We start from the raw sequence: 23,275 nt of genomic DNA on the forward strand, positions 1-23,275 counted from the left end.
CATAAAATATGCAACCAGACCAATTGTAGTATAAAGTCAGAGGAAAAATGTATACGGCTGAGAAAAAAAAGTACACAAGCTGTGATCCTTATGGACAGTAAAGGTGCCAAAGTACGACAACCACAATTACAGCATCCAGTAGAGCAAATGATTGTGGGCAAAGGAAACATCATCATCAGAAGAAGAATGCTTCACAGAGTTTTAGACACTTGGGAAGTGTTCAACTTGTGATTTTGTGATACAAAATCCAGCATATATATCTCTTTTGATGTGACATACTGTGTTTTTTGTGTCAGTAAAATAATACTAATAACTTTATTTGTATTCCACCCTTTCTCCTTGAGGGGACTCTCTATCAGAAGCGAAAATTACCTGCCATAGGACCTCATTCCTTGATGATTTTTTGTATTTGTTCACAGGCAAGGACTCTGCACACTCAAACTGTTTAAAGCCCCTCCTATAGGATATGTGGGAATTGTGCATTTTCCCAGAGAATATTGGATCTAATTCCCAACATTCCTCCCCACTGGTTTATGCTGGCTAAGGCAGCTGAGACATGTAGACCAACAATATCTGGAAGTCATATAGTATTGTAGTTCTTAGTAGATTTAACCAATTTTCCCCCATAGGCATGAAAATATGAATTAGCCAGAGAAAGCAAAAAAAAACTGTAAAACGTTTATTCATGGTTTTTTGTATAAGATGCATATTACAAACAAAAAATGTTGACTTAAAAACCATCACTAGTTAGCAAATCTGTAAAATGCATGTATTTGATTAAAGTAAGCATTCCGTGATACATGAGTATACAACTTATTGCATTTCCAAAACCTGAAGCAGCTGTATTTGCAACAGGCATTTTTTGAAGGTGCATTTCTATACCAGCTTTAAGTTAATTAGTCAAATAGAAATCAAAGCGGAAATGGTCTGTCAATTTCACGGTATCAAATTTCATTACTTGTTTCTTCCATCTTCATTGTTAAAACAACCAATCAGTATAAATATATTAATTATATAAAAAAACAAGAGACATTTCCATGTTCAATACATTCAGGTTCTGCAAATATCTTACACAATGAGGTAGTCAATGGTTTGAGTGTTTTTTGTCTTTCCACAGCTTATCCCCACCCCCCACCCCCGTCCCGACGTACTTTTCAGTTCATGAACATTTGGAACTCACAGAGGCAGAAGTCAACATCACCAAAAGAGTATCCTTTGCTTAGGAAGGAGGCAGGGCAGTGTTGAATTATTCCTTTGTTTACTGCTTAAAGCTTCATTGCATCTTCAGTGTCTCTCAACTAGCAGGCCAGGAGAACTTTCTACTGTGTTGCTTTATTCTTTCATTAATCTTGCACCAAATGATCCTGGAACATTCCCTTCAACAAAATGAAATGCAGGACTCACTTTTGTCTGAACTAATCTGATCTTTGATTTGTATATGGGGGAAGGGGTCGATTCAATCCAATTCAGAATTAGTTAACACCTGAAAAGAGCAAAATGATTTGTAGCCGTGGTTCTCAACCTGTGGGTCCCCAGATGTTTTGGCCTTCAATTCCCAGAAATCCTAACAGCTAGTAAATTGGCTGGAATTTCTGGGAATTGTAGGCCAAAACACCTGGGGGCCCACAGGTTGAGAACCACTGATTTATAGGTACCTAAATATAAGGTATTTTTCACCTATCAGTGATATTTGGTGAAACAGGATCAATGACTGTAAATTAGGATTGTATTAGGGGAGTTTCCTGTGCAAAGAGGTAAGTATACTTCCCACAGAAACAGTAGGACATCTGTTAACATAATAAAAGGTTCCACCAGTGTATGTCACCCATTGGATTCTGACCCATCAAAGTGTTCATTATGTCATTTCCTCCAACCATGGAGAACTGGACTAACCAGCAGCCCAGATGTGAATATCACAGATATACTAAATATTAACATAAAAAACAGCAAAGATTTATACTTGCATTCCACATACAAAGGTTGAAATAGCAATTTACAGATTTATCTCTTTAAAAAAAATAAAAACAGGCTGAGGATCCCCAGAACAAAAACTTCAGCAAGTTTTTGATAAAAGAGGTGTTAACCACTTTATAGCTCCTCATTAAAGAAAATAATCCAAATGCTACAAAGCCAAGGTGGTGCAAATGGCATCAAAACATTAATTTTAAAAATCAGGCTATACTCAATATATGAAGTGTTGAGGACCAAAATGTTCTTGATATTGTTTTTTAAGGCACTTGGTACAGGAATCTGTTAAAAACCCAGGAGGCTCATTCAATCCACCACTGATTGAGGCAATCCAATTCATCGTGGTCCTGTTCATTCCACAGGGTGACACATGGCCAACAAGCATTATCATCGTCTGTTTGCCTGTAAATAAAAACAAGGATCAGCAACTCTTTCCATAAAAGTACTGAATTCAGGTGTTTTTAAGGGGACATTACATTAGGAGTGGATAACATTTATGTGGCGCTCTCCTAGTCTAGTTTTGCAATCCCTTTAGACTTCTCACTGCTGCAGAATTAGTAGCAGTCACCATCAAATCAACAAAGCCTCCCTTCTCCATTTCCTAGTCCTTCTGTCATGGAAATAACACCCTTTGTTCTCTTGGTGCAGGATGGCACATTAGTGCCTTCCTAAAACAAAGGTACATAAAGCATGACTGCAGTTGTCAATGGATTTCTGCAGTAACAGTGCCAGAAGCAAATGTCCAGTAAGGCCTGTTCGTTCCAGAAAGTTACCCATCCCTGATTCATATAATGTATTATGACTGTATAGCCTCAGAACCAACATCAAAATTTGTGAAAAATCTAGAAGCCGAAGCAGGAATTGTCAATGAATTCAACCAATATCACAGGTTCATCACACACTGTTTCCTAGCCTGCTGGAGGGGAAGGGGGGGAAAGCAGGGATATCATTTACATGTTGTGGAATGTCCCTTTTATGTTCTATGTTCCTGGGATCTGGCAACCTGTAAACTCAAAGTAGTGGTTGCGGGCTGTGGGAACGAACACACATATATGAACTATTTCCTTGCTCAGAGAAGTACTATTACCTAAGAATTTTGTCTGCATTCTGATTATATAAATTATGTCTCAATAATAAACCATGCGAAACAATGTAATGTTTAACAAATAATGTGCTCTCAATTCCGTGTAAAAGTTGACAAACTGGATTCCAGGGTAGACGGGAAATGTCAATGCACCAGGTACCTTAGCTGACTCCCCTATTAGAGAAGCACAAACATGTCTATGGGCAATCTGCCTCCAGATTTCTTCTTAGGTCACATATCAATGTTTAATCCACCATCTACTCTTGTACACACTAGCAGTTGTGGTGGTGGTGGTAATTGTACCAATACCTAGCTATAAAAAAAGAGACTGGTACTAATACCTAGTTATAAAAAGATATCACCAGTTTTTCCTGCCCTCTTCTTCCAATAAGAGAAGAGAGATCTGGATTGAAACTGTGTTGGGGAATTACAAATGTGTAATCTAGAATTAAACACTCATGTGTGTTGAGTATTCATAACCCCAATGTATTCCTTTGTTTAAGGGATACATAGAACTATGAAGATCTGTACTTACTAGGAAGCAGTCACTGCAATTTATGGAGATCCATTCTCCTGTCATTTATAAAGTTACTGACTGGCATTCCCACCCCTCATGTGAATGAACATGGGGTAGCTCCATAAAACTCAGCATGTAGTCACTGTCCCAAAGCAAGAGAGACATGGGTTGTCTCTGGTCCGGCATCATATTAGTAGATGGAAAATGAGCCACATCTTGTATCTCCTGCCCAAATACCCTCTAAGTATTTTCCTGCTATCATAACATTATATTCAGATAACTGACAAGATCAAACACACGATCAAAACGTAAGATTAGACAGAAATGTACCTGCATATTTTTGTAAATCCAGTCTGTGAACACAGTCATGTTTCCATAAACTCCAGGTCTATATTTTGTAGCACAGCCTGTTCCCCAACTTGTGTCACCCACTAACCACCACAAACTATCTTTGAACGTTACCAAAGGACCACCACTGTCACCCTAAAAAAAGAAGAGACATACGATTATGGCAATCTTATCATAGTTAACTGTGAATAAACTCCTGCTAAAATGGGGAAATTATGAAAGCAATCCAGATATACCTATAACCAAGATACCAAATATTAACTAAATAAAATGAATTTCTTAAAGAAGGGGGTATAGTACAATCACCGTTTAAAGCAAAATGCAAAAAATGGTGCTTCAGTACTGATGGCCATCATCAGTTGGCAGATCTACAGACTGGAATGTACTCCTCATGGTGCTTGCAGTGCAGGTAATAATATCAGGACAGAAGACATTTTGAGAAGTTTGCCTTAAGGTCACCATAAATAAGACATGACTTGAAAGAATACCAAATATATGGCATGCCCAAGGTCACTCAGTGGCTTTCCATAAGTGAGAAGGTAACTGAGCCCTGGTCTTCAGAGTCATAGTCTAATGCTCAAACCAGTACACCATGCTGGCTCCCACTATAGCTATTCTTAATGATGACATCAACTATAGTACAATATAATCATAATAGTTAATAATGTGCAAAGCATTTTACAATGCCACAAACATGATGATAGACCATTGCCCAGAAACATCCAAACTAATGGGAACAGTGGAATCTGCATAGTAAATATATTCTACATTTCCATGCAGTTAAACCACCTGAGTGAATAAGATACACCAGACAGGGCTGTTTTTCAGAAATCTTTATACAGTACATCTAATGCAGAATAAGTACCTTGCCAAAGAAATAGAATGGTATCAGTGTGAACATAATGTGGTTTGTACTCGTAGCATTTGAACTAGCAACCTGTTTCCAGTAGTTTGTTTTGACTGCAAAAGCTTTAGTAGCATATGGATACATTGCACCAACACTTAAGGGTACAATAAAAAAGGAGGCCCTTCTTAAATTTCCACTTGCACAGCATACTTCCTTTCCACTGTGGGTTGGGATCGATAATTATTTGGTTTCTCCTCTCTCAAAAATGTCTCCTAGGTAGCCATTTGATTTCATCATATAAACCAGAAAGTTTGGGGAACTGAATTTTGTTGTGTGCTACTTTCCTTCATATATCATGTTTTCTTTTGGACCTATGACTTTTAACCACTATTTTCTTTGTGCTAAGGTCTGAACTCTTAATGGCCCATGTGCTCATCAGTTCCAAGGACAGGCGCTTCACATTTACATGGGTGTCAATTGATGATCACACTCATCATCTTCTTGTTGTACCAACAGCACAAGAGGTCTTTAGAGGGTGTTTTCACTGATACATCCAGTGGCTACAAGACAGAGCCACCAGGAATCACTCACTCTTGTGTCTTATTGTCACAAAGAAGTTCTCTCACTTCCTTGACAATGTGACTTCAGAAGTTAAGAGGCGATCGGGGAGATAAGCAGGTCCCGAACCATTTAGGGCTTTATAGGTGATGACCTGCACCTTGAATTGGGACCGGAAACTTATTGGGAGCCAGTGGAGCTGTTTGAATAGGAGGGTTGACTGCTCTCTGTAACCAGCTCCCGTGAGTAGTCTGGCTGCTGGTCTTTGAACCAACTGTAGTTTCTGGGCTGTCTTCAAGGGCAACCCTATGTAGAGTGCATTGCAGTAATCCAACCTAGAGGTGACTAGGGCATGGGCCACCATGGCCAGATCAGATTTCACAAGGTATGGGCACAGCTGGCGTATGAGTTTTAATTGTGCAAAGGCCCTCCCAGCCACCACCGACACCTGAGCATCAAGTGTCAGAGTGGAGTCCAGAAGGACCCCCGAGCTGCGGACCTGTGTCCTCAGAGGGAGTGTGACCCCATCGAGCACAGGTAGCCACCCTATGCCCCAATCAGTCCCACGACTGGCCAAGAGGACCTCTGTTTTGTCAGGATTAAGCTTAAGCTTGTTAGCCCTCATCCAGTCCATCACAGCCACCAGGCACTTGGTCAAGGACGCGAGGGGCTTCCTTGGAGTCTGGTGGAAAAGAGTAATAGTGTTGAGTGTCATCCGCATAGAGATGGCACCAAACTCCAAAACTCTGGATGATCTTGCCCAGTGGTTTCATGTAGATGTTGAAAAGCATGGGGGAAAGAATGGAACTTTGCAGGATCCCACAGGTCAATGGTCAGGGGTCTGAGCAGGTATCCCCCAGCTTCACCAACTGAGTACAGCCCTTAAGGAAGGAACAGAGCCACTGGAGTGCAGTGCCCCCGAGACCCATTCCTGAGAGTCAACCCAGAAGGATACCATGGTCGATGGTATCGAAGGCCACTGAGATGTCCAAGAGAGCCAGCAAAGACACACTCCCCCTGTCAAGTTCTCTGTGGAGATCATCCACCAAGGCAACCAAACCCATCTCGGTACTGTGACCAGGCCTGAAACCTGACTGAAATGGGTCCAGATAATCAGTGTCGCCCAAGAATCCCTGGAGCTGAGTAGTGACCACCGGCTCCAGAACCTTGCCCAAGAATGGAAGGTTCGAGATTGGTCGGTAGTTATTCAAAACTGCTGAGTCAAAGAAAGCGTTATTCAGGACAGCCTGTTTCAGACAGGATGGTACATGTCCTTGACTCAGAGAGGCATTTATAATCCTCTCATACCACTCAGCCAAGCCCATGCTGGCTGATTTTAAGAGCCAGGAAGGACAAGGATCTAAAGCTGATGTAGTCGCCCTCACTGCTCCAAGGATCTTGTCCACGTCATCAGGTTGAACAAGCTGAAACGAATCCCACAACACCGGACAAACAGTTGCCCCGGTCATCTCCTCTGGAACTGCATCCAAACTGGTGTCTAAGTCCAAGCAAATCCAAGCGACTTTATCTGCAAAATGATGAGTGAACTCGCTACATTGGGAGGTCAGGTGGTCAGGAAAGAAGATATAGCATTTCCTTGCACATACAGAAAACAAAGCGGTGAAAGATTTCCACCTTCTCAGTGTAACCAAGTGGCAGCTTATGGCATAGGGTGGTTCTTCTCCACACAAACAGTTGGTGCCAGTGAACTCAATTATGATTTGCCTTAAACAGAGTTGGGGGAATGTCAACTTATCATTCATAGAGAATTGCACTCCTGCAGCTTTATTTCCATGCTTCTTAGTAAAAACAATGACTCTCAGCTTGAACCCAGTAACTCTGGTATTTACCTGTACCAATACTAGTACTTGTGGGGAAAGGTAGCCTCTGTGATGTAAACATTCTCCAGCCTTCCCTGTACATACCGTTCCACCGCATCCAAACAGCTTTGCCAGCTCCTTTTAGCACTCACCCATCCCTATGCCCAAAGATCCACCTGCCCACTTCATTCACTCCCTTACTCAGTTGCTGATTCACCCATACAGTTGCCAGCCTGCCAAAAGACCCTGCCATTTGCCCTCCCCTCTCCCACTCATGCACTCTCTCATGAACTCAGTCACCCATCCATTTATGGGCCACCCCCTTCCAAAAATGCTGAAAGGGGATGGTCAGCGAGTGGATGGGCAACTGATGAGTGCCTATGTGAGTGAGTGAATGAATGAAACAGGCATGTGAGTCTGGGTGAACAGATGGACAGGTAAATCAAGGGTGTGACTATTGCACTAGAAAAACAAAAATATCATTTTGGGATCCCCAAAAAGGGAGTACAAACTATTATCTGATGGCAACTATTATACAAATGAATTATGGTATTTCAAAATTACCTCAATGAACTTCAAAACTTAAAATAATAGAGGCAATTATTTTGTTTAAGGGATGAAGTAATACCCTCCTACAATCTAGAGGTTCCCATATTTCCAATTTATCCAAGAAATGTGTTCCAAGTTACTTTACCACACTCCTTTTATTGCAAGTCCTGCTTGCTAACACACATCTCTGTTTCTGTTGTCTGTAGTTCAAATTTAAAGTACAAGTCATAGGAGTGGGAGAGGGTTTGAAGAGACACAAAGAAGAAATATGCTGTCTCTTGCCTTCAGTTCCATGTACCAATATTAACTCTGGTTGTTATTCTGGTCTCCTCTTACTGTAGGTTGATCTTCTCTCAAATCCACCACCCTCAATGGAAGCCATTTACAAGCAAAAGTGACAGTCAGAGTGATTCATATTCATATTCATAAATAGAAAGATGTTACCTGACAAGAATCTATTCCTCCATTTAGGTAGCCAGCACAAATCATGGTTGGTAAGATGAGCCCATTATAGATGTATCTGTTATTACATATATCAGAACTTATCAAACGTATGCTTGCTGCATTCAGTTTTTTTGAAGTGGTACCTAAAGTTGGAAAATATTGTTATTACATATCTCAGAATTTATCGGTTGTATGAGTGCTGCATTATGAGCCATTAACATGCTAGTTATTAATATCTTCATCCATAAAAACTGAATCCATTTGTAATCAATTAAGACTGAACAAAAGGAGCTGGGGGTGGTGATGGCCGATAGGGAGCTCTGGCATGGGCTGGTCCATGAGGTCACGAAGAGTCGGAAGCGACTGAACGAATAAAGAACAAAACAACAACAAAACAAAAGGAGTTCAAGGCAATACAAGATTCCACATCTCTCTTTCAAAAAGAAATCAGGCATTTGAATACAATTTTTAAAAAGCATGCACAAAGTAACATACTCCACAGTTCCTGGAGCTGCAAGAGATTCCAGAGATAATTACTTGCTGTATCTGTGTTTATTTCATTTTTATTTTCAGGAGCAGTGATTATTGGAGACTTGCATTATATATAATATTTGGATTTGTTCATAGCAGGGAACTGAAGTTCCCAGATGTTTTGGGTCTTGAACTTCTATAAGTCTAGCAAATACTCATGAATTATGGGACTGTGACCCAAAACACCAGGAAGGCATGAAGTTGCCCATTCTTGGTGTGGGTAGATATAAATGTTTTTTAAAAGTTGCAATGCTCCAAATTTGACCTTAAGAGTTGTTCATCCCCTTATAAAACCTTCCAGCCTTGTTCTCTCTTGTTCTAAAAACACACACTTTGACCAGCCCCTCATCTTAAACAAAATACCTTGAGCTTGGACAAGCTATTTTTCTTACAGTTTTGAGAATGGCCACAGATATGAAGTGTTAAATGAGTCATCTTTTATCAATCAGTTCCCAGAAATAATAATTCTGAATTTTGCTATTTGATTGGCAAAAAGGTGTGGCCAGGCTATATAAACACCATCCTTGACATTTTTTAACATTATAGGAGACCAAAATGCACATTTTTTTTGGTATTAACAGATGCATAATTTATAAAAATCCAAGTTTTGATAGCATCAGATTTTACCTTTTTGTTCTCTTGCTCCCCATCCAGATATCCAACACTGTTGATCTGACTGAAACATCATTCCAGGGTTGGGCAAACAAACCGGTCGTACAAATTCTATAAAGCAAAAACATACTGTTAATCAGTAACTCTACAAACACTGAACTTGATAGGAAATTCCCAGAATAACTGTCTAAACATGAAAGAATTTCAAGAACAGTATGTACCAAATGGGCATAACTAATGCTTGGAAAATATTTCCCAAAGAGTTTGGATAGCGAAGATTTCAAATGAGACAGAATACTCTCAATCACCAAATACACATTTTAGCAGATAATTGCAGAGGTGTGATTGTCACAGTAATTGTAATATAATGTGTTATCTTTATTTCAAGCATTTATCTCCCAAGTCACACAAGGTGTATGAAAGAAGGGGGGGGGGGTCAGAGAAACTTAGCAAGGGCAGGGAACTGGCACCTACTAGCTATTGCTTACTGTAACTCCCATCATCCCTTATATTCCTAGAATCATAGAATTGGAAGAGACCACAAGAGCCACCATAACAACCCCATGCCATACAGCACTCCCAACAGATGGCCATCCAAGCACCTCAAGTGGAGACGCCACCACATTCGGAGGCAGCATTAGGTATACTGGTTAGGGCTAATGGGAGTTTCAGTCCACCAACATCCAGAAAGCCTCACATTTCCACCCTCTGCCATTTGCTATATTGTGACTGTTCAGTTCAATAACACTTTGCACAAAATGTAACATTTTTCCAAGCAGGTTCAGAATGCATACTAAGTAGAGAAACAGACATTGAGCTAACTAGGATGGATCTTGTTCTAATGATGGAATCAAGGGGTTTGCACTAGATTTCTCTAATTCTAAGAATCTTGCCAAATTACAGGCCTCATGTTTCTATAGAATGGAGAGGTAGTAGTTAAAAGAATGAATATAATAGCTAGCATGGCACAGTGTGCCCCATATCTCTCTTATTCATACTATGTTCCATATGAATATCAGCATCAGAAACAAGAACATAATCATCTTTTTCTGTCAGGTTATTGTTACTTCTTAAAAATTAACATATTTTATTATAATTGTTTTATATTACTGAGCATGAGGATTGTAATAACGTAGGACTTATAGGTAAAGCCCTATAAACAGGAGACTTTATACATACCATCAAAAAGAAGAGGGGACTGTAACTTCATAAGGGCAACATCATTTGTTTTAGAAGATGGATCATAGCCTGGGTGAGGAATTACTTTTGCAACTCTATGTCCCTTTGAAGAAACCATTTCTGGCTGTGTCAGTATCCCAGCAAAAACTGTCCAATAGTTTGGATTAGAAAACGCCCTATACAAGAGAGAGAACACAGTAATTGTGGTTTCAGCTTTTTAAAATTTTGTAGCACAAACTATCTTGATGCAGCAGCAACACCCAATATAAAGACCATTATCACAAAACTAACATACCTAGGTAGAACTCTAATTAGTAAGCAAAGAATTAGTGACAAACTTTGGGGTGGCACGAGTAAATGTCTTCAGGCCCATGTAGAGAAGTGCAAGTCAACAAAAATACACGAGAGTATCTGACCAAAGCAGAGAGTTACACATTCTGCACCATTGACTACACGGTTTGCCAGGCATGTCTGGGCTGCTAGCACTGCACTTGAGAAACACAACTTAGTTTAGGTGTATAAAACATCACGTATGGCACATAAATCTCTATTCACCAATAAATGAGGACGGGATGGTCTGGAAAAAGGACTGGAAAGGGTATGCTCAGGTGCAACTGTGGCGCCGCCTGACCTCAAATCCGCAATATAAAGTAATTTTCTCCTTCCAGTTATTGCAATGATTCTCATCCTGTGGGTCCCCAGGTGTTTTGGCCTACAACTCCCAGAAAGCCCAGCCAGTTTCCCAGCTGTTAGGATTTCTGGAGACCCACAGGTTGAGAACCACTGAGCTAATGACAGAGCCAGCCCTGTTCTCTAGACATACCAAATGAACACCTTTTACATCATATCAATAGGATTAAAAATAACTAAATGCAAAGCATCTCCTCTTACAAAAAAAAAAAATAGCAGTAATTTCTATCACTAATCAAAGCTGCTACACAAAATTCCAATTGATTGGCATGCTATTGAGAAAACAGCCTGGTAGGAAATGTTCAGGACTTACTTTTCTACACAGTGAGCTGCTGTTATTATCCATTCAGGAGTGATAATAGACCCTCCACACAGATGGGCGCCATTGGAATGAAGGCTGACTTGCCAGGGCCAATCTCCAAGGGAGGCAGAGGACCCTCCCACAATTCTGTTTCGACGGTTTACACGCCGAATGCCACAGTCTTGAGAAACAGAGTTAGGCAAAAGATTCACATTACAATCACAGAATGTTTTAGAAACAGTCACGCTGCAGGGAGAGGCAGGTAAGAAATAATAATAATTATTATAATTATTATACAGCAAATGAGATGTATATGCTGGATTTCATATCACAAAATCACAAGGCGAACACTTCCCAAACGTTTAGTGTTTATTATTATTATTATTATTATTATTATTATTAATAATAATAATATTCCTGTCTCCCTCTATATTTTACTTTCTTTCTTTCTTTTTAGGATAGTAGTGGGAAGTCTCTGGCCACCTAGATGTTCTGGACTACAGCTCTCTCTTAACATTAGTTATAATGGGAGGTGCTGAGAGGAACTGAAGTCCTATGGATCAAATATTCTGCACTGTTACCCATTTTAAAACCATAGCCTCACTACCTCAGTTTGAACATGGACCTCTTCCATTTTAGAAAGGTTTAACAGACGAGATCATAGTAATCTCTATTCTGAGTAATTCACATTATAAGAATAGAAACCCAAAACTCCAAATGATGTAAAATACGTTCCATTGTTTCCATACTTGATTTCATTAAAATGCAGTCAGATCACCAGAATTTACATGTAAGAAAAAAAACCCTGCACATTTCTGTAGGTCAGTAATTACCAAGTAAACTAAGAAAAACATAAAGTGAGTATTTAAGCACCTACCTATGCATTGCAGAGATACCAGACTCAACGATGAGCACCTTTTGCTGTAACACAAGGAAACAGAATGAGACTTTATTTATACTGTGCACAAAAACAGCCTTACTTCCCAGTTTCAGCATAGTGGGGTCCTATGTGTCTATCATGCATAAATAATAATGCAACCAGGCTAAACATAGGACTAAAATGTCTCCAACCTGGCAATATACCAGCTATGAATGAACCCATAAAACAGCTTCATGTTCACACATAGCAGTGAAGAGTCAAAGAGGCCTCAGAAAAGGCAATATTGATAGGGTTAGATATCCAAATGAGACAATGCATGCTTTCTTCTTGATATCTATTATATGAATCCTCTGTGATGTAAACTGATTCTCTTAGATGTTTTTCCACCTAGTCTTTCCCTATTAGTTCTCTCTCTTAGAACAAGGTTAGATTAAATTTGCATCCTGAGTAAATTTCCTGTCTCAGAAGGAAGCTCTTACATTTATTGATTTATTTATTGTCGAAGGCTTTCATGGCCAGAATCACTGGGTTGTTGTAGGTTTTTTCGGGCTATATGGCCATGTTCTAAAGGCATTTTCTCCTGACATTTTGCCTGCATCTATGGCAAGCATCCTCAGAGGTAGTGAGGTCTGCTGGAACTAGGAAAAAGGGTTTATATATCTGTGGAATGACCAGGGTGGGACAAAGGTCTTGTCTTCTGGAGCTAGGTGTGAATGTTTCAACTGATCACCTTGATTAGCATTTGATTGCCTGGCAGTGCCTGGAGCAATCTTTTGTTGAGAGGTAATTAGATGTCCTTGTTTGTTTCCTCTCTGTTGTTGTGCTGTTCTAATTTTAGATCTGGCTTTAAATTTAAATCTGGCTACCAATATTAAAAAAACTCTAAAATTAGAACAGCACAACAACAGAGAGGAAACAAACAAGAACATCTAAATAACATATAAACCCTTTTTCCTAGTTCCAACAGACCTCGCTACCTCTGAAGATGCTTGCCATAGATGCAGGCGAAACATCAGGAGAAAATGCCTTTAGAACATGGCCATATAGCCTGAAAAAACCTACAACTCATTTGTTTATTTATTTACTTACTTACTTACTATATTTATATATATATTGCCCCCCTCAGCCCACAGGCAACTCAGGAAGGTTTACAGTCAACACCAAAAACATAAGATACAATTAAAGGAGTTAATTCAAATATAAAACCAGATAAAACAATCAATAACAATAAAAACATGTATTGGTTTGAGTCTCACAGTTAAAAGCACTATCCAATAGCATCGTCCAGTCATTCCATTTCTTTTTTTTCCTATGTTTTTTTCTATGAAAGCCCCTGGTTTGCTTCTTTAAGGCCTTTTCTGCACTGCCATATAAAATCCAGATTATCTGCTTTGAACTGGATTATATGGCAGTGTAGATGGGGCCTAAGTCACCAATGTCTTTGTTCCTTAACCAGGACCTCTTAACCACTGAAAAAAGTCTGCTATTTCATGCACAGATTTGAATTATTCATACACAATTCCTTACTTTTTGAGAGCGAACCATGTTAAACAGGTTCCCACTCTGCTATATATGCTAGGTACAAGTCTGGATCAGATGTTTAATATAATCCAATCTACAGAAAGGCCCCTTCCATCCTGCTTGGGAGTGCTAAAGCAATCCTTTACACTCAACGATCCTCTGTTTTCCTGCTATCACACCATCAATAACAGAATAACCTGTGGAGAAGTACTGCCCATCACATATGCAAAAACCAGAACTTGGCAGAAAAGAATGACTGTTCTATTATAAAAGGTAAAGGTTTCCCTTGACATTAAGTCTAGTCATGTCTGACTCTGGAGGTTGATGCTAATCTTCATTTCTAAGCAGAAAAGCTGGCATTGTCCATAGACTCCTCCTAGGTCATGTGGCCAGCATGACTGCATAAGGTACCATTACTTTCCCACCAAGGCAGTACCTATTGATCTACCCACATTTGCATGTTTTTGAACTACTAGGTTGGCAGAAGCTGAGGCTAACTGTGGGAGCTGACCCTGCTCCCCGGATTTGAACCACGAACCTTTCGGTCAGTAAGTTCAGCAGATCTGCAGTTTAACCTGCTGCACCACCAGGAGGCCCTGTGTTCTATTATACTCAAGCTTTAAGTCAGAAAGAAAATTATTTTTTAGTTTATTTTTAACAAAAATGGCATTCACTTTTTAAATTATGCCCAACATGGAAACTAGAGAATAATGCATTATGGTCCAAGCAGCTATACTCTTGATAGTGAATTCAGAAAGATTACCTGTTATATAATTTCTTATACAAGTCTATATCCCCAGCACTTGCATTCAGCTTCATAAAGCCTTTAGATGCACTAATAAGAGGTATTGTCTGGCTCTTGAAATATGTATTCCTGCCAAAGACAAAAGTCAACAGTCAAGTAAATGCAGTCAAATTCTAATTATTCACTACTCCAAAAGGGAAAGAAAGAATCAAATGTCAGTCAAATAACAGATTAACAGTGCAACTATTTACTAACTGTTCTCTTTACTGTCATTAGTCACTGCAGATAGAAGTATTACTAGCATGTGAGAGTTGTACAGGTGTTGAGCATCCTTATCTGAGATTTCAAAATGCTCAAAACCCCAAACACATCTACATGGGTGGCTGAATTGCTTTCTGAAGATTCAATATAGCACAAACTGTTTCATACACAAAATTGTAAAATCAATTGTGTTTAGACTGTATATATGAAATATACGTTAATTTCAGGTTAATACTTAGACCCATCTCTAAGATACCACATTAAATACATATCAACAAATACAGGAATTCCAAAACCTTTAAAAATATCTGAAATCCAAAATACTTTTGGTCCTGAGGATTTGAGATAAGGGATATTCAAGCTGTATATCATAATGAATCTGAGAGCCTCGTTACATGAAAATAGGTAGAGAAAGGGGAAGTTGAAATTCCCAAGATACACCATCAATGCATCTAAAAGATCCTGCAAACAGTTAGGACAAAGGATTCATTCATTCCAACACCTTCAATACTATCACTGCTATAGTCTTTCATTCAAAATTTAATAAAGCAAGTGATTGACACAAGGGAAATTATCCCTAGCAGACCAAGTAAGATGGAACATTAAATGTGTTCTGATAGTGCTACTAGAGCCTCTACAGAAAACAATTCCACCTATTTGATGGCCATGCAGCAGTTTGGTGCCATCTGTTACACAAACAGGATTATATTAACATAAGCAACTTGTGAATTGGCTGAAATGCCTTAGAATGTTTTGTAAAAAGTTTACATCTCACTCTCACACTCTCTTCTTCAGATAGCTACATTCCATAGTAGTTATAGTTGGGAAGAGCAGAACTTGCTAAAGCAGTTTTCTCAAGTTGTGAGCTCCTCCAATGTTGGGAGAGGATATCTGTGGACCTTGAAGTTTGCCCTATGAATCAGCCAACTGACTTCAGATGGTGGTGGATGCTTTCATATTGCCCATAATCATCAACTATTTGGCGATTGTACATTGAATGGCACCCTCCAAGTTACAGAAAGATAGGTTCATGTAGTTTTGGATAGCATAGGGAGGGGTTAAGATCCTTGTGATGTCTATTTTGCTGCCTGTGCCCCTCAGAAGATTTCACCTCAGTTTCTGTCCCTGTGACAATTGAATTTTTAAAATTTGGTATGTTGTGGAAACAAAGATTGGTGCTAAAACTTCAATGGAGATACATTTTTCTCATGATAAATCTTATGGGAGTGAGTTTTGTTTCCTAGGGGTAGATCTCTCTCATGTCTTGTTGTCTCATCCCTTTTCTTGAGTATGAGCCGTATGCAAGCTGGATGTTTGTAACTCAGGGATTCCTGTAGATACATTTTTTTCTTAAATTACTTAAGCTGCCCCTGTTTGCTTTTGCTGTAACAGGGCTGATTACTGTCACACACCAGCAGGAGATTGTGAGTCAAACTCTGAATGTTGTTGCAATATATTAATAGGGCTATAATCCTAAACAGGGCTAGTATTTTTTGCCCCAACTTTATTTGCATATATATTTATGTAAAAAAACAAATCAAACATCAAATATAGTTTGTCACAATTTTTAAAAAGATTTTTTTTACTGTTTTTCTTTAAAAAAATATAATAATGCTTACGAGTTATATCCCAGATCTTCACAGGCTGTCTTCCCATGTTTATCATTCCAGTCATCAGAGCATACAGGGTACCAATCTTTGCTTTGAGAAGAATAGACCTCCAGTTGAAATTCTGGTCCAAAAAGTCTCACTGTGATGAAAAAAAGGACACATTATTAATATATGATGCTCAGGGCTAATTTTCTAACCAAGGTGAAAGAAGAAAGTGCAAAAGCTGGGTTGCAGTTAAACATTTTAAAAAAAACAACCAAGATTCTGGCAACCAGACTGACTGATAACTGGCAAATAGAGGGAGAAAACCTGGAGGCAGTGACAGATCTTGTATTTTTAGGTGCAAAGACTACTGCAGATGCAGACTGCAGCCAGGAAATTAGAAGACATTTACTTCTTGGGAGAAGAGCAATGACCAATCTCGATAAAATAGTGAAGAGTAGAGACATCACACTGGCTACAAAGATCCGCATAGTTAAAGTATTCCCTGTAGTAACCTATGGATGTGAGAGCCAGACCATAAAAAAGGTGGAGTGAAGGAAGATAGAGGCTATTGAACTGTGGTATTGGAGGAAAATTCTGAGAGTGCCTTGGACCGCAAGAAGATCAAACCAGTCCATACTCCAGGAAATAAAGCCCAACTACTCATTGGAGAGAAGGATATTAGAGGCAAAGATGAAGTACTTTGGCCACTTAATGAGAAGACAGGAAAGCTAGGGAAAGATAATGATACTGGGGAAAATGGAAGGAAAAAGGAAGAGGGGCTTATTGAGGGCAAGATGGATGGATGTTATTCTTGAAGTGACTGGCTTGACCTTGAAGGAACTGGGGGTGGTGACGGCCAACTGGGAGCTCTGGCGTGGGCTCGTCCATGAAGGCACAAAGTGTTGGAAATGACAGAGCAAACAACAACAACAGGGGCTAATCTATACAACACATGTGTGTGCATCTATAATAAGTCACCTGTTCCACCCATAAAGCCTGTTCTCCTTGCAGGACAACAATTTGCCGATCATCCTCTAGCACTTCCTAGCTTTTGGAGGGAAGCTCAAATAAAGAAGTTTCTGAAACATTCATCTTCTTTCATGTCCAAAGAAGACAAGTGCTGCCAGAAAATAAGTAAGAAAACAGTAGAATAGTAAAGACAGTAGTATTTGCATCAGAAGGAACTTTCTATGGATGCATATCTTCATGTAGAGATAAGTTATTTTAAGGCAAATAATTTACAGATAGAAACCAGGAAAAAAGACCTACAGTCTCTCTAGACTGTTTGAAAACAAAATGAACAGAAACTTGTCCATCCACAAAGCAAAGATGGTTAACTGTTGTTGTGTGCCTTCAAATTGTTTCTGAGTTATGGTGACTAAAGCAGTTGTTCTCAACCTGTGGGCTCCCAGGTGTTTTGGCCTACAATTCCCAGAAATCCCACCCAGTTTACCAGCTGGGGACCCACAGATTGAGAACCACTGCCCTAAAGTGAACCAATCACAGGGCTGAGAGTGTGTGATTTGCTCAAGGTCACCTGGCAGGTTTCAATGGCTGGACAGCGATTCACACCCTGATCTCAAGATTCATAATATAACATCCCCACATACTAGCTCTTTATTTAAATGAATGCAATTGCTAAAACTTTATTACCTGCTCTTTCTGGAAAGTTATTTCATAAGGTACTTTAGGAAGCCTACAAGCTCAGAAGATGTAAGGATCATGTATGTTAAAAGATACCTTCTCAGACTTTATTATCAAGGAGTCAGGTAAGAAACTACTTGATAAAATCACTAAAATGTTCCAAATAAGGTATCCTGATCCAAATTCTAGTTCATAATAAAAAATGGAATCCTGGATTAACCAACTCTGGTATCTTCTAACTTAAGAGGATTGTGTGCAGATTTTCTTTCACCTTTAATGAGAGTCTGCAAAACGGGTTAGGTTAGCACTAAATTGACATTCATTGAATCAAAGAAAGACTTCAAAATCAGGTGCTGCTTTCTACTTCAACAAAAATTTCCAGCACAGCCTAATCTAAGGGGCTCATTGTTGTTGTTCAGTGTTGACCAAAGGACAATGATTAATTTATCTCATTGTTTGACTGTTCGTCAGAGACAAATGGGATTTCCATAAAGATGTAATAACGGCTGAGTACAACAATGCAGGCACACACTCACATACCGCACTCCCCAGCAAGCAAGACACAAAGCCATACTACTTCTAGTCTTGGAGGGTTTATATCTCTCTCATGTCTAATGTTTTCCAGGAATCTGACCAATCATCCTTTTTAAACTATTCAGATTAGTGTAGTGGCCTTCCACAGTTTAATTTGACACCATGCAGATAACTAATTTTAGATACAAATAAAATTGATGGTGTATATTTACCACAACGGGTTTCATCTTCATTATTAGGGCAATCACGTATTCCATCACACCACTGAGATGGTGCCACACACATTCCTGTTGTACCACATTTTATCTTGGAGCCAAAACAGCTGTCTGTCACTGCAAAAAGATAAACACATTTAGAAACCCAAGGAGGTTTCCAAACAAAGCTACAAAACAAGCAAAACGTGGAAATACACATTCAAAACCAAAACCGTGTTCAATATTTTATCTTCATTGACATCATATATTGACTTAAAATTCATTAAGTTTTCCAGTACTATCCTTTGTACAACAAAACATGAGTGTACTTAATAGGATATAATGATCACTGACATTTATGAGCCTCGGTGGCTCAATGGGTTAAACCCATGTGCCTGTAGGACTGCTGACCAAAAGGTTGGCAGTTTGAATCCAGGGAACGGGGTGAGCTCCTGTCTGACAGCTCCAGCTTCTCATGTGGGGACACGAGAGAAACCTCCCACAGGATGGTAAAACATCCGGGCATCCCCTGGGCAATGTCCTTGCAGACAGCAAATACTCTCACACCAGAAGCGACTTGCAGTTTCTCAAGTCACTCCTGACATGAAAAAAAACCCCTGACCTTTATATTTAGAAAAGGCACAATATCATCCTGTATAATATAGCATAATTTATGAAACACAGTCACCAGGTTTTTCTTTGTATGTGAATTTTTAATTGCTTGTTTTAATTGTTTTTTTACTGCTGTTTATTTCTATTTTGTTTTTGTCTTTGTATGCCGCACTGAGTCCCTTCAGGGAGAAAGGGCAGGTTATTATTATTATTATTATTATTATTATTATTATTATTATTAAGTTGTCCTTTATTTTCCTACATATTGATGGAGTATTCAATTCCCCAAGGAGCCCCTGGTGGCACAGTGGGTTAAAGCGCTGAGCTGCTGAACTTGTTGACCGAAAGGTCACAGGTTCGAATCTGGAGAGCGACATGAGCTTCCGCTGTCAGCCCCAGCTTCTGCCAACCTAGCAGTTCGAAAACATGCAAATGTGATTAGATCAATAGGTACCACTCTGGCGGGAAGGTAACAGCGCTCCATGCAGTCATGCCAGCCACATGGCCTTGGAGGTGTCTACGGACAACATCGGCTCTTCGGCTTAGAAATGGAGATGAACACCACACCCCAGAGTTGGACACGACTGGATTAAATGTCAGGGGAAAACCTTTACCTTTACCTATTCAATTCCCCAAGTGTGATAACTGATGTGATTAAAATTATCAATGTGAGAAGTCAATTTCGTCTTTAAACAGTCATTCTTGATTGATGGGTCTATTGCTGGCCAGTAAAGAACAGTATTTAGCCCATACCCCAAAATGTTACTCCATCTTCCTCAAAGGCAGAGCCAAGGGGTTCAAAGGGTTTCTTTGCCTAAGAAATTGCTGTTAAACTAAACATTGCCCCAGGCTAGGAGATTTCATGTGTAATGGCTTCCTGCTGTTTCACACCTTTTGTCCTGAGAGAGGTGTTTCATTCTTTAGTCTTAACACATGAAAGCAACAGAATGCCTTTTAGAATATGTAAGGGATGTATGCATTTTCTTGTTATTGTGTGCCCTCCAGTCATTTATGGCGAGCCTAAAGTTACCCTATCACCCGGCTTTCTTTGTTCAGAAGGCTTCTGCCTTTGCCTTGAAAGAGTGCTACTTGTCAAAGGTCACCCAATGGATTTTCATGGCTGAGCAAGGATTCAAGGCCTGGTCGCAGACCAACATTCAAGCCATTGTACCATGCCACTTTAGATTTTTTAATGAAATCAATGTCTGTGACCTGATTTTCTATTTTCATGCTTTGATGGTATGTACTAAACTTTTATTTATTACTTTAATGCTATGTAAATGCTTACTTCCTTAAGTGAATACTTTTTAACTATTTCGAGCATCTCACAGCCTCTGTGCAGCTTACCCATAGCCAGGTCACACTATCAAGCAAGCATGCATCATTCTCAGATAGCATGAAGATGTAAGAGGACACCTGTGGTCTTTTCACACAGCACAGTTTATGGAGTTAGAATTACCCTTTAACCGCCATGGCTGTACTCTATTAAAATCATGAGATATGTAGTCTGATGAGATGCCTTTGCTCTCTGGTTGGGAAGTTTCTGCTTTAGTTTTGCCATAAATTCAAAATGACCTAAAGGTACACAACACAACAACCTAAAAACCCCATGATTCAATAGGATTCTGCTAAAGTAGAATCATAGTACCATAACTATTAGGCCTGTTTGATCAAGAAAAAATTTGTTTCTAAAATCGATTTGTAATTGGGGTGTTTTTTTGTTTCGATATTTAAAATAATTACAAAATTTTCCAAAAAAAAAAGTTCGGTATTTACGAAAATTTTGTAAATATTAACGAATTTTTAGAATATTTTTTGTATTTTTTAAGAATAATATTAAAATAATATTTAAAAAATATTTTAAAATGGAAATGCCCTCTGGAAATGCTCCCAAGCCTGCTGCCGCTGAGGGCGAGGAGGAGGCTACTGGCGAAGGGGGCCTCAGCGGCGGCAGCTTCCCCCTCGCCCCTTTGCTCCTCCGTCCTCCTTCTTCCCCAAGCTGGGCGCCAGGGTTGGGAGCCCAGCCCGGGGAGGAAGGAAACTTTTAGCCACGGAGCAGCAGAAGGGCGAGGGGGAAGCTGCCGCCGCTGAGGCCCTCTTCGCCAGCAGCCTCCTCCTCGCCCTTCTGCTGCTCCGTGGCTAAAAATTCCCTTCCTTCCCGGGGCTGGGCTCCCAAGCCTGCTGCCGCTGAGGGCGAGGAGGAGGCTACTGGCGAAGGGGGCCTCAGCGGCGGCAGCTTCCCCCTCGCCCCTTTGCTCCTCCGTCCTCCTTCTTCCCCAAGCTGGGCGCCAGGCTTGGGAGCCCAGCCCGGGGAGGAAGGAAACTTTTAGCCACAGAGCAGCAGAAGGGCGAGGGGGAAGCTGCCGCCGCGCCCAGCCTGGGAAAGAAGGAGCACGGAGCACCAAAGGGGCGAGGGGGAAGCTGCTGCCGCTGAGGGGGAAGCTCCTGCCAAAGAGGGCCTCAGCCTAAGGGCGAGCGCGCGCGGGCCGGCCAATCGGGAGCCGCGCTCGCGCCCAACAGGCAGGCGCGGGGCTTGGCTCACTGGGTGCGCGCTCGCGCCGCCCCTTCGCCCCTGCCCACCCCATTTACGAAACGAGCGAAAGCTCGTTAAAACTGTGGGGGGTGCCGTTTCGATATTTAAAAACCCTTCCGGGTTTGGAAATATGTTTTGTTATCATTTCGTATATGCAAAAATTAACGAATGTTTAACGAATTAACGAACGAAACCGCACAGGCCTAATAACTATGCAATGTGAAAAGGCCTTTAGTGGATTTGCTTCTAGATGGTACACAAAGCACATTTTGTCAATGAACACCATAAATAGATCTCCAATAAAGTAAAAATATTTCTTGCAAATTACTATTGTGTTACCACTAGAATCACACCCAAAAATCCATTAAAGAGAGGTCAAAGCTATGGCATCTGATACTAAAGATTTGACCACATTAAAGCAGAAAATAATTTAAGAACACCACAGTTACCAAAAAAGGGAGGAAATGCTACTTGGGTTTTGGAAAGCAAATAAGGGGGAATATCCTCAAACTCAGTTTCTTGAGGATACAGATGAATGCTTACCAAAATGCCAGATGAGAACAGCAGCAATTGCAGCTCCTATTAGTAGTATTAAAATTGCGAGAAAGAGACACACAGCTTTCCTGGCTTCTGTAATAATAAATAGAAAATATCTAGATATATTGCTCATAAAGTCTTGTCAGACTAGGAAATGCCTATTGCGGAACTGCCATGGACAATAAAATTTAATTACTGATCACATCTTAAAAGACAGGATTTCATATTTTGCATCTCACAGTAGCCATGCCAAGGCATCTTCCCTGGTAACATATTAAAGGGCCCCAGGCTTCTCTTGGAGGTGCCTATTAACTTTACCAGAAATCATTATCTCTACTCAGCTCCAAGGTTGTAAGGAAAATTTTGAGTATCATTTGCTGATTGGTATAACATCTAGAGGTGTCAGAGGGCAAACTGACAAATACAGAGGTTGAACTGGGAATATCTCCTCCAGCTTTGTCTGCTCTGGAACAGCAGAGTGATAGTCACAATCTTGGCTCTCTATAGGCCAAACAAGCAAGGGCATGATAAAAGCCTTCACAACCATGTTTTTAAGTTTGGACAGTCAAACCTTTGGATACTTCTTTAAAATCCTTCAGTTAAACATCTCACATGCAAAATGGTCTTTAAAGGAAGACCCTCCAGCTGTCCTGACTTCACAGGGACAGTCCCAAGTATTTTGTGGTGCTTTGAAATATAAGTCAAAGGTCAAAAGTAGTTGGCACTCCATAAATTAGCAGAAAAGAGAGGCCAAAATCTTGTCCTTCCTAG

The 23,275-nt window shown here is 40.1% G+C and overlaps 1 protein-coding gene across 1 annotated transcript in view; it reads right to left on the minus strand.

Moving 5' to 3' along the window:
* Positions 1–664: 664 nt before the first annotated feature.
* TMPRSS2 (transmembrane serine protease 2) overlaps positions 665–23,275 on the minus strand; it is a 41,369-nt gene continuing 18,758 nt past the window's right edge. The window contains exons 4-14 of the mRNA XM_060770307.2: positions 22,511–22,597; positions 18,841–18,960; positions 16,475–16,604; positions 14,613–14,723; positions 12,326–12,369; positions 11,461–11,629; positions 10,458–10,633; positions 9,294–9,389; positions 8,136–8,278; positions 3,900–4,052; positions 665–2,370 (exon numbers count right to left, since the gene is read on the minus strand). Of these exons, the coding sequence (XP_060626290.2) occupies positions 2,356–2,370; positions 3,900–4,052; positions 8,136–8,278; positions 9,294–9,389; positions 10,458–10,633; positions 11,461–11,629; positions 12,326–12,369; positions 14,613–14,723; positions 16,475–16,604; positions 18,841–18,960; positions 22,511–22,597 (1,244 nt within the window). The 3' untranslated portion in view covers positions 665–2,355. The remainder of the gene's footprint in view (positions 2,371–3,899; positions 4,053–8,135; positions 8,279–9,293; positions 9,390–10,457; positions 10,634–11,460; positions 11,630–12,325; positions 12,370–14,612; positions 14,724–16,474; positions 16,605–18,840; positions 18,961–22,510; positions 22,598–23,275) is intronic.

This window comes from Anolis sagrei, chromosome 3 (genome assembly GCF_037176765.1).
Source record: "Anolis sagrei isolate rAnoSag1 chromosome 3, rAnoSag1.mat, whole genome shotgun sequence".
Classification (NCBI taxonomy): Eukaryota; Metazoa; Chordata; class Lepidosauria; order Squamata; family Dactyloidae; genus Anolis; species Anolis sagrei.